An 11856-nucleotide genomic window follows, 5' to 3' on the forward strand; every position below is an offset into this window, starting at 1 on the left:
ACCATCGTATGGTCCACTGGGACCATCGTCCCTCATTGACAATGGTCCACTGGGACAATCGTCCCTCGGGGACGATTGTCCCTGTGCACCATCGCCATCGCCGGGCGATGGTGCACAGGGCCATCGCCATCGCCGGGCGATGGTGCACAGGGCCATCGCCATCGCCGGGCGATGGCCCTTAAAAAAAATAAAAAAAAATTCTTTTTTATTAAAACAGTTAAAAACGAAAAAAATTAATTACCGGAGGTTTCCGTCTTTTATTTCCCGTTGATTGCGACATAAATTGGCTCCGGTTATTGTCGGAATTTTAGGTTGAGTTTGAGATATTTTTGAGTTGAGAGGATTTTTGTTTTTTTTTTGTTTTTGAATTGAAATTATGTTAGGGGCATTTCAGTTAAAACTTGGGCGGTGGGTAGTAATTTGGGACGGCGAATAGTAAACCCCTTAATTTACGTGGTAATTAATCATTATTTACAAATTAAGAAGGTAAATGGCTACTCTTAAGTCGAGACAGTAAAATCCATGAATATTTAGCATCAAAGATACCCAAATCCTCTGAGTTGCAGCGGTTATTGGCAGTGTTGAGGTGTGTATCAATGCCTATTTTTCCAAGTAGAAATTCAGCAATTTGATTTCTGTTTTGCTAACTTCCTCTAATTTAATGTTTGCTGCTGTTGAATAGAACCAGAAAATGTTGGTTACCGCTACAAATACTTATCCTTTCAACTGCGTGTTTCCGCAATTCTCTGCTGCTCCCAATTTTAGTATTTTCAGAGCATCCAATAGTTTTCCAACCGGAAGATTCGTTTCTCTTCTTGCTAAGAAATGGAAGAAAAATCCAGTTACTTGTCGAGTCGGGTCAAAATGGGCTGAGCCGTCGGAAACTTTGCCGGGAGTTTGGGAAGATCCTAATGATGGAAGCGGTAGTGACTATGATGAAGATGACGAAGAACAAGCGGAAAATGATATGGATTATGAGAGTGATTGGGAGGAGGACGAAACACGTGCTGCATCTACTACTAGGCGTGGTTATAATTCCGCAGAACACAGTGATGAGGAAGGTTCAGAGGAAGAAATGTATGCTGCCTCGACTAGTAGAAGAGTTGATGATTCGGGATCAAGCGGTTACGATGAGGAGCTTGCGAAAGGTATCTTGTTTCCCCCTTTTCTGCTACATTTTCCTTGAATTTATTATACCAAAACGAGCGGAAAAGAAGAAAAAACATGCTTCGGAGACTATATTATGATCTTTATGGTGAATTTGTTTAGGGAGGAACTAGTTTGTTAGAACATATAAGAAATGTAGCTGAATTTGACATGATAGGTAGTTTGCTATAGATTTAAAATCCCAGCTTCTGAAGTACTTGAACGAAATGCACTCTTGTTTTCAGTATATGATTCAACATTCAGCATCCAAGCTTAATTGTATAAATTTTATGCTTCTGGTTAGAGAAGGATGTGGCTAGAAAGTTTGACATTTTTGTATGAGAATCCACAGCCAAAGTTTTAATTAATGATTGATTAACAGAGAATATTTCTTTTCTTTTTCTGTTTCTTGTATACATGTCTGCTAATGTCTCATTCCTTCCCGTTCCTGATGTGAATTATAGCACTCAGTGATTTAGTTTCCTTGCATAATATGTGGAGGAAAATGTACGTAAAATTATTGATTAGATCAAACCCAAATTTCTATCAAAAATAAGCTCATTTTTAAAATGCAATTCATTTCATTAGCACACAAAAATCCTTCACCAGTTAACATAACCTTGCTTTTAGGAAGATGATAGGTTCCTCGTGTCTGTTGAATAAAAGTGAAATAGATGTTATACCAGATGATAGTTTGTTTAATGATCTTGAGTAACATTTATCTGCTCTTAATTCATCTGTAAATTGAAAGTTTCATGTGTATGATAAAGTTAGAAAACACATCCTCGGTTTATAAGCATACAATCTGTTTTTGAAGACAAAAATAATCCAAAGAAACCACAAACTGCTATTTTTCAGTAATCAAAGGTAAATGGGGTTTAACCAGAAAACACATTTAATGGCTTAGGTTCTATGATGTTAACTTGTTTTTACTAAAATGTCAATAGTCGCTACCTTCACAGGTTTAAAAAGTATCTAATCATCAATAAATTGATGAAATTGCAACTACGCCATAATCTCAGGAACTTCATTGACTATATAAAAAACATGCATCTACGTGGAGCTTAGACAGGGGGGAAATAGAGAGGAAACTAACCGTACAATGTCCTTCAAGCTCATCTCATATTTTTTATTTACCTGACTTGATGGTTACAATTGATCTGGATAGGAATATTGCAAGAGTATCCAGAATGTCCTTTCTGCACAAGTATTAATCTCTTTTTCTTATTGTGGGATATACTAAATGGACATTTTCACTTAGCCTTTCTAGCACAGGCATTTATCAGGTTCATAGAGAAAAGAACTTACTAACCCCAGTGGTTGAAAGTTGTTCGAGGTTTTTGCCTCTTTGATATGGACAAAAGTCAAACTTATACTCAGTTTCACTGAGCTATTTTGACTAATTTGATTGCTATGATAGCTGATGATTAAAATTTGTTGCAGAGGTTGAAGAACTTCTAGGTCCAGAAGAAAGAGCAATATTACAACAGAATGGAACTTATAACCTCAACAAACTATCAACTGTAAGTTATTAGAACCTTGAGCAGCCTTTTAACTTTCAGTATTTTTTTTCTTGCATGAAAGTTGCAGTGCATGCAGAGAACATGCATTCAACCACGTGATATAGAAAAAGCTCAAATTAATGAATTTTGACTTAGTTTCCTAGAGCTTATCATTGCCATGTTCATTGTAAAACCCATTTTTCAGGCGAAATGGAGGCCGCTCCAGACACTGGCACTATCAGGACAGATACGGTTTATGGATAAGCTGGTAAAAGATGGACTTGATATTGACAGTGTTGATAAGGTGAATTTAATTAGAAGCAGTATTCAGTCTTTATTTAAAAAATTGTTTTTCCTTATCTCCTTTCACCTTGAGCACTAACTTTTCACTCGCTGGAGCAATAGGATGGTCTTACAGCTCTGCATAAGGCAATTATTGGTAAAAAGGAGGCTGTGATTAGTCATCTTGTAAGAAAAGGTGCAAACCTTCAAGTTTTAGACCGGGTGAGGATAAAATTTTAATGCGACTAGATTTCTTTGACCTCCCGTTTTCTTTTACCTTTTCTTCTTGATTTTTTTTCAAGTATATCTAGCATTTAAGCCCTTGTCCATTTATCCTATCTACAGGATGGTGCTAGCCCTTTGCACTATGCAGCTCAGGTTGGTGCAATGCAGACGGTGAAGTTATTAATTAAACACAATGTTGATGTCAATGTTGCGGATAATGTAAGTACAGATTCTAAAACCTACTAGTAATGTATTTTTGGCTTATATTGACCATCAGAACATGTTTTTAACCTCGTTGTAGGAAGGTTGGACTCCTTTGCATGTTGCAGTACAAACTAGAAAGAGAGATATAGTTAAAGTTCTGTTAGTGAACGGTGCAGATAAGAATAGAAGAAACATGGTAAATGTTTAAATTTTGCGCGTCACTAGTGGCGGAACCGGAATTTTGTTCCAGCCCAGGCTTAACCGCCCTCTAGCCCTGACTTCATTATAAACCTTACGGTCCTTACCTATTTTCCTTAAAAAAAAATTGATGGCAGCCCGGGCTAAAAGGCTGTGAGTGGTTCCGCCACTGTGTGTGACTGCTAAATTATAGCCGACAAAACTGACACTTTTGGCTCGATATATTCAGGATGGAATGACACCGCTGGATCTTTGCTTATGTTATGGCAGAGACTTCAAGTCATATGACCTTGCTAAGCTAGTAATGGTTGTACCTGCTAATAGAGAACTTTGACGGGCATTTGGTTAGGAAAAACATCCAGGCATGGCGTAGTTTTGCCTTCTCCGTAGTGCAACTTGCAGTATAGTCAACTTTCTGTTCTTCCCAAAATGCATATTGCACCCTAATGCAAGTACAAGTAGCTGAGAAAAAACTAACAATTGGACTGCCATTTTTGCTAGCTAGTGATACAGTGCTTTTAGAAATTGATTATAAGAATTAGACAAACAGTTTGTAGGTTTATATAGAAATGAGTAGACATCAAATTATGCTCAAAAGGATATTCTATTCCTTTTGATTAGTCAGAACAGATCCTTCCAATTAAGTTTGTTAATTATCATAGGTGATCAATGTTTTTTTTTCCTCCGAGTGTCAAGATTATTTGTTTTTCATATTCAAATATCCAGATTTGATTCTCTTCCAAATTGAACTTGGATTATGAAATTTAAATGTTAGGATTAAACCAAAAGATATCAGAGGTATTACATATTGAAAAATTAAAATAAAATTTGAAGACTAGTAGAGTTCCTATATTAAGAGGTCCATAAACAATTTGGTGTAAACTTTTTTCCAACATAATTATGGATGTCTTTTTTAAAACTATTAGAAAAAGCAGAATTATTATTATTGATTGCACTACAATTATGAAATCAAATCAAACAAATCCCCCATACTTTACTAGTAAAAATATTTTTAGATGACTCTTTAAAATTCACTTCTTTTTTTAGAAAATAAAATTCACTCTTTAATATAAAGACTTTGATAATAAATTAAAAGTGCAATAGACTTTTATTATTTATATTGAAAGTAGAGTCGAAACTCATTTCCAATTTTTACTTCATTTTTCAAGGATAAAATTCTCAATCTCATAAAAAGTTGGTTACCTTTTATTTTATAATATAACATTTTTTATTTTTTAATATAAAAACTGAATGAATAGATTAAAAAGTTTGAGTTTATAATTAATATTTAATTATTATTTTATTATTTATGATAATAAAATAAAATGAAGAATTAATATTAAAGAGTTCATTTAACTAAAATTAAAAATATTTACTCTTTTCCAAATACTCTTCTTAAAATAAAAGAATACTATTGAAGATGCATTTAGATGCATAAAAAGTTTATGGCTCAAATATACTTAATTTTTGTTTATAAAATACATTATTATACTTTGGATAAGGAAAAGAAATGAGATGTTTCTTCTTCATTTTGCAAACTATTTACATTGTTTGTTGGAATCCCCAAGAAGCCACCCCCTATATATATTTTAATAATGTACACACAATACTGATTGCAAACCATACATGGGGAAGGGGGAAAATAATGCGGGGAGCTCCCATAATGATACAACAAAATAATTATGCTGTTTCTAAGCTAAACTATCTCCAGAACTGCGATAAATTTCATCAGCATGAGCTGCAGGCACATACACCGCATGAAGAAGCGAGCTGTGTCTCCGCCCATAGAAGACATAAACAAATACTCCGATCACCAGCCAAATCGAGACACGGGTCCATGTAGCAGTACTGAAATCAAAGTGCAGCAGCAATAAGAACAAAACACCCGTTATAAGTGCAACATCCAAAAAATTGCAAAAAACTAAATAAACTTTGCCAAGGAAATATCCACATGGATATGCACATTCACTGAAAAGCATATAAACCGTTGAATGGTAATAAATAACTGCAGATGCATTGATGCAATACTAACCCCAGGTTAATCAGCAGGTAAAGGTTGATGAGGACACACATGATCGGAAGGAGCGGAACCAATGGACAAGTAAAACCTGAAAATTAATCAAATTTTCCAAACTTCAAAATCGCCTTAGAAATATTTCCAACATTGTCTTTAAACCTCGTCGACAAAACTTAAACAAGCATAGATACCCGAAGCTATACGCGAATAAATATATTTTGATAGTACAACTAAACAACCTGTTTAAAATGGATAATGAAGAATGCATACCTCCGGAATGCCCGAAGCTATGTCTTGCATCATCTTGCTCGATACAGGTAAGCACAACCAGACCAGATAGAAGGAGGGCACCACCACCACCACACAATGTAAAGCGGAAAACCCTGATGAATGATTCAAACACATATTCGAATGATTTGACAGAGACCAAAACCACTACACCATATGCAATTACAACTATTCACAAGTGAAGCAGTTGAAAGCCACGTTAGTTTTCATATTTATATGCATGCAGACAAGAAATTAAGGATATGCACACAAGTACAACTTATTGTCCCAATACAACTAAAAAAAGCTAATCTAGCTCAACCCACCAGGGAAGACTCAGGTTCGTAGCTGAATATGTAAGAAGCAATGCTCCAATACATGTCAATGCTATGGTCCAGCCAGCAATTTTTCTTCTGTTCACTTCTTTTAGAACGCCTGAAACGAATAACCAACAGAAGAGATTAGAAAGTCCGAGAGGCGAGAAAAGGTAATATAGATTGTGCATTTATACTAGTGTGAATTTATGAGTCAATAAGCCCCAACTTCTGTGGATTAATATAGTAACAAGCAAAATAATAGCTCCATTCCACCGAGGTCAGCACTCTACAATAATTTATTACAGCAGAGTGAAAGAGCTACATCTTATGCCACATTTAAAATATCCTCACTTCCAAATACCTAATAACTGTTTTATATTCTTCAGTGTGACACTTAATGACATTGTGATAACTTCGACATCGCATATATGCTGTCTAATTAGAGCTGGTATTATAAAAGTAAATGAGACAAATTGCCCACAGGCAGTTACGATGATTTTGGAGAAGATACCAAGACATGTGGTGGACTGGAACAGAGGAGAATCTTAAGAACCTAGTATCTAAATTAAGTTAAAAGCATAGGAACTTCAAGAAACTTACAGTTGACTTGAGCCTCTTTTTTTACGGCCACAACTGCAGCACTAGCTTTTCCTAGTAAAGGCAATGTGCTAGAAATGCCAGAATGAACCTCAGACTTATCACCTTTAATATCCTGACTACTCCCACTGTACTGCAATGAGACAGAATCAATTGTGTCCTGAAGTGAGGACGGAAATGGTACCTCATCTGGTGGGACATATCTCAGAATTAGTACAGAAATTGCAACCATGGTGAAAGCAAGAAGGGTGCCCACACTGACCTGCAAAAATTGCCACAATTAGAAGGTGCTGCCTCTAGTCTTATGTAAATAAATTTACAGGGAAGAAGAAAATCAAAATGTAGGTGGAAATACAACTTCATACTAACTTTTTAACTCATAGCACGTCAGTCAAAATTTAACACTCTAAACCAATATCAACTGCTTCAAGTGCAGCCAAAATATAACCATATTAGATCCGAAAGTTGGCATTTCCTATGCCTAAAAGAAAAAAGAAGAAACTGACATCTTATACTAATCCTGCCTCTCTTTGACAGCGAAACAAAGCAAAGAGAGACTTCCCCATATTCCCGACTTGATGTCATTTATTGTTAATTAGAAAACTGCCAACCGTTTCAGCGGAAACGGATAGGGTAAATGTGAATCTTGCTTAGTTTAAAATATATAAGGTAGAGGTGTTCAGTCTTTCCTGAACTATATGAAGATACTGATTGTTAAGCTAAAACCTCCACTTACCATTCCTGCTAATTGGTCAACGTCCATACAAAATGCTAATGCTGCAGCACCAATACCAGTCACCACTGTGCTCTTTATTGGAATTTGAGTACTTCTGTTAACGTCTGAGAAGAACGGTGGCAGTAATCCATCTCTAGCCATTGCCATTAAAATCCGTGGCTGTGAAAGGAAAAGATATGGATATGATTTTACTAGGCAGAAAATACAGATTCCAAATAAACGTTAACTGCACACGGAAATGAAGCCTTATAAACAAAAGAGATCAGCATAATATTTGGTTTTCTTGTAAAACTCAAGCCAACGGAGAGTATAAGACATAGGATACTGTTTTTCTTCCAGCGCGACAGATTTGGTGGTATCCAATAATAAGATTATCCATGTGAATAATTGTTGACCACATAGCACCACAAAATGTGTTAGATGTCCCCAATTTACATATGCACATCCAGAAACCATTACATCTTGGAGAGGCCATTAAGCCAAACCTCCCTATCATATGGTCGTCATAACATGAGGCCTAAAGTGATACTTAAAATCTGGGCATAATTCATCACATATGTATCATTAGAAAGATCTTGCACTCAACATTTTATTCTTCATATTTTCTTTTGGAACTTGTAAATAATGGCTAGTAGATTCATGAAAAGGAAAAAGACATATACTTGCGGTGACATATTAATGATTCTCATCTTTTGTGATTGCTGACGACGGCAAAATAAGCAGGTCAAGAATTGTTAATATATTATACTGATTTCTTTTAAATTTTTATGAACTATGAACTACTTCCAGCAAACCTGCTATTTGGATAAGTATCAATTACATTGCTTTCAAAAAAAAATAACTAATATTCCAGAACCAGGGTTTTCCTACCACAAACCCAAAAGTGTGTAAATCAGGAGAGAAAAATGAGGTAGGTATGTGACTAAGGTCTCATTCAAATGCAAGTGAAGGCTAACATTCACGGATGCAGGTCATAAACACAAGAATTCTTCATCCGAAAGAAAGAAGCAACATTTAAGTTGGCTAAACAATTATGATTAAGTAAATACAGGAAAATTACTTTCATTACCTGTGGGAGGAGGGAGCCCAATAATGTCGAGCAGAGAGCCATAACAGCTCCAACAGTTATTACGAACCTGGATTAAGCACATGAAAAGAGCCAATAAACATAAGGATTCAATTTGCGTGCATACAATAGGAACAACTAATGCGTCACACACTTAAAATAAAACTACAAACTTACGCTGCCCAATGCATGCCATGATCAGAAAATGCAGAAGATATAGGGGTATCGCGATTCATTTCATAGTAAGGTACGAGACCAACTATGACAACTGAAACAAGCATGTACAAACTGCAGCAAATTGACAGAGCAAAGCCTATGCCAAGAGGCAAATCTCGTTGAGGATTCTTCACCTGTTAGAGAATCAAAAATTTCAAATGCCCACAAATCACAATGTTCCACACAACAAAATAATGTAAGAGTAAAAGAATGGGTATCAAGGCAGGAAATAATATCCTTGATAATTAGATTTAATGAAAATAATTTAAGAAGGAGAAGAAGACCCATAACGATTAATAACAATGATAAAAACAACAATAATAATATCAATACCTCCTCAGCAGTGCTAGCAACGGAATCAAAACCAATGTAAGCAAAAAACACTGTCGCAGATCCAGCAAGCATCCCATCCACTCCAAAGGCAAAGAACCTACCCATCACACATTTATACATTAGCTACACGCTCAACTAAATAATAATTTGTGCAACTTTATTAGCATGGGATGCCAATTACCCAGTAGGAAGTCCATATCCTGGCCAGCCACTCTTGAAGCCCAAATAACTACCAGCTATAATGACAAAAATCATGGCACAGACGTTGATAGTGGTGACTATTGCTTGTACTAGGGTACTCTGCAAAATTGATTGTGTTCATGAAGTTAATTTGCTAAAAATAAATATAAACATGAGAAAAGGATGAACACTTAAGATAAAAGTAAATTACCTCTTTGATTCCCACACACAAAAGTCCCGTAACTATAAACACTAGAATTGCAGCACATGGGTCAACAACAATATCAAGCCCTGGAATATGCTGTCGAGCTAGGAAAGCAGGTAGACTGTCCTGACCGCCGAAAAGCAATGCCTAAACACAAAAAATATTATAAGACCATATATCTAGTGCGACAAGGAATATGAAAAGTAAATCAAAATAGCTCTAACATAGAAGACGGAAAGAATACATAAAGCTACAAAGATAAAGCTAACACTAGAAAAAAGAAAGAGGGAGGGAAGGAGGAGAGAGAGAAAGAAAATTCAGGGTAGAGAAATATATTATACCAGATTTGGGGATATGCCTCGAGCAACCGCTGATCCACCAATCGTGTATTCCAATATAAGAGCCCAGCCGATCAACCATGCCACACTGCGCATTGAAAATGATAAATGACTACTTACGAGTTCTAACAATAGAAAATCTTGAACCGAAATATCAAAAACAAACTAGGAACACACCTAAATAAATGATAGAATATAAATCAAGAACCACCTAAATAAGGACATAACTAAGGAAGTACCGTCTATCTATCAAATTGGAGAAATTTAACCATTATAATAAAACATTTTTCGATCATGAATTACAATAATAAACATAGAATGCCATAAAGGTTTTGATGCTCACCCTTCTCCAACGCATATGTAAGAATAATGATAGGCACTGCCAGCAGACGGACAACGACTCGCAAGCTCTGCATAACAAAAGGCAGAGAGAGCAGCAGCAATTCCAGCAATCAAAAAGGAAAACGCAAGAGCCGGACCAGAGTGCTCTCTAGCAACTGTTCCAACAAGAATATAAACTCCAGCTCCAATAGTTGAGCCCACTCCTGTTACAATTCAAGCAAACTTGTCATCAAAGTAAGGTTGGACACTAAAAAAAACTTGCAACTTCAACAACAGAACCAACACAAACTGATATCATAAAAAAATGATAATTCAAATAAAACCAAGCAAAGTGACATCATCCACAAAGACCCCAAATTCAATAAAACACACACATTCAAGAAAAAAAAAAATCCAAAATTTCTTTAATTTTTTTGAAGAATTAAAGGTGTACCAATAGCAATAAGGTGCGGAATAGAGAGCTCCTTAGCTAACTGATGATGAGAATTATGAGCTTTAGCATGAACAGAATCAACTTGTTTTCTCCTAATCAAACTTCTTACAGAATTTCCCCATATACCTAACCCACCTTCCTTTTGTGAATCTACAAGAAACCCCATTAATTCAAGACACAGTCTTTTCTTCTTCTTAAACAATAATTTCAACAAATTACCAACTGGGTACTTCCAATTTTTTTTAAAAAAAACAAAACATAAATAATTTAAATATCAGAAGCTAAAAGAATAAAATCTGCCCGCATTTTTGATAGATCGAAAGCTTAATGGTTTGATTTTTATGAACTATGATAATCCAAAAGGAAGCGGGCAGATTTTTGTGGATATTTGAGAGAGAAGATTATCTTCTCTGGTTTGCACAATTATTTATTAATGGCAGAATAAAGGGCATTTCTTGAATTCTTTATAAAGTCAAGAAAGCTAATAAGCTGCCCGGACTCTCAAGGGCATGGGTGGCTTAAAAGTTCAATTTTGATGAAATTTCATAATTATTTTCTTATAGGTTAGATAGAGAATTATGTGGATTGTGTTGGTTCCCACAATTAAATTATTTTTGTTGTTTGTTTGTGAGAGTCTAGATTTTTTTCCCTTTAAAAAGTATGGTATATGGTAAGTGAGATTTAATACTAGTTTTTTAAAGGAGGCCTTATGAAAATGTGGAGAATAAAGGTGATGTTTTTGAGTGTTCATTCCATGTAACTGTTGCAGCACATTATTTTATATCAAATCAATGAGTATATGCGATAGAAATTTTTTTAATTATTATTTATTTTTATTATTTTATTTTTTATATTGCCAACGTATAATTAGTTTGTTTTACGAATAACATGATGTAACGGTTTTATTGTATAATTATCCGATTGGACCGTGTTGGTTGCAGCCGACAGATGCCTTGGGATTAGGTTTGGCACAAAAAGTAAAACTGGGATGATGTTAAACGGATAGAGATTATGTGTTAGATTACTAAAAAAAATCACCCTAAACAGGAGACTGCAAAAATTGACCCTCAACAAGACGAAAAGGATATATGGTCGCCACTAAACAGTGATTTTTTTTTAAATGGAAATGAATATTCTGTTTATTTAGAAGAAATAAAGTTTTGACAATTAGTTTAATTTTGACTTTTACATAATTATTAACCTGAATAAATAAACTACTTCCTGATATGAGAATGATCTTGAAAAATAAAGA

At 35.2% G+C, this 11856-nt stretch overlaps 2 protein-coding genes across 2 annotated transcripts; one reads left to right on the forward strand and one right to left on the reverse strand.

Annotated features, from left to right (window-relative positions):
* The first annotated feature begins 484 nt into the window (after window positions 1-484).
* LOC126671864 (ankyrin repeat domain-containing protein EMB506, chloroplastic-like) lies at window positions 485-4238 on the forward strand. Its single transcript, XM_050365681.2, has 8 exons — window positions 485-586; window positions 683-1148; window positions 2590-2669; window positions 2854-2952; window positions 3054-3152; window positions 3276-3374; window positions 3457-3555; window positions 3787-4238. The coding sequence occupies exons 2-8, from the start codon at window positions 692-694 to the stop codon at window positions 3889-3891; spliced, it is 1038 nt and encodes a 345-aa protein (XP_050221638.1). The 5' UTR covers window positions 485-586; window positions 683-691; the 3' UTR covers window positions 3892-4238.
* Window positions 4239-5055: 817 nt separating this feature from the next.
* LOC126671856 (cationic amino acid transporter 2, vacuolar-like) lies at window positions 5056-11104 on the reverse strand. Its single transcript, XM_050365675.2, has 14 exons — window positions 10605-11104; window positions 10173-10374; window positions 9833-9917; window positions 9498-9638; window positions 9288-9406; window positions 9107-9203; window positions 8735-8907; window positions 8561-8627; window positions 7492-7650; window positions 6759-7017; window positions 6168-6276; window positions 5845-5957; window positions 5590-5665; window positions 5056-5405 (listed from the first exon to the last, which is right to left on the reverse strand). Exons 1-14 carry the CDS (start codon window positions 10768-10770, stop codon window positions 5249-5251), a joined length of 1923 nt encoding a protein of 640 aa, XP_050221632.1. The 5' UTR covers window positions 10771-11104; the 3' UTR covers window positions 5056-5248.
* Window positions 11105-11856: the final 752 nt, after the last annotated feature.

This window comes from Mercurialis annua, linkage group LG1-X (genome assembly GCF_937616625.2).
Source record: "Mercurialis annua linkage group LG1-X, ddMerAnnu1.2, whole genome shotgun sequence".
NCBI lineage: Eukaryota > Viridiplantae > Streptophyta > Magnoliopsida > Malpighiales > Euphorbiaceae > Mercurialis > Mercurialis annua.

Coding starts and splice junctions, on each gene's coding strand:
- LOC126671864 (XM_050365681.2), top strand. CDS start 692: ATGTTGGTTACCGCTACAAATACTTATCCTTTCAACTGCGTGTTTCCG. Junction 3,153..3,275: donor ACCTTCAAGTTTTAGACCGG/GTGAGGATAAAA, acceptor TCCTATCTACAG/GATGGTGCTAGCCCTTTGCA. Junction 3,556..3,786: donor ATAAGAATAGAAGAAACATG/GTAAATGTTTAA, acceptor CGATATATTCAG/GATGGAATGACACCGCTGGA.
- LOC126671856 (XM_050365675.2), bottom strand. CDS start 10,770: ATGGGGTTTCTTGTAGATTCACAAAAGGAAGGTGGGTTAGGTATATGG. Junction 9,639..9,832: donor GAGGCATATCCCCAAATCTG/GTATAATATATT, acceptor TTTTGTGTTTAG/GCATTGCTTTTCGGCGGTCA. Junction 8,908..9,106: donor TTGCTAGCACTGCTGAGGAG/GTATTGATATTA, acceptor ATTCTCTAACAG/GTGAAGAATCCTCAACGAGA.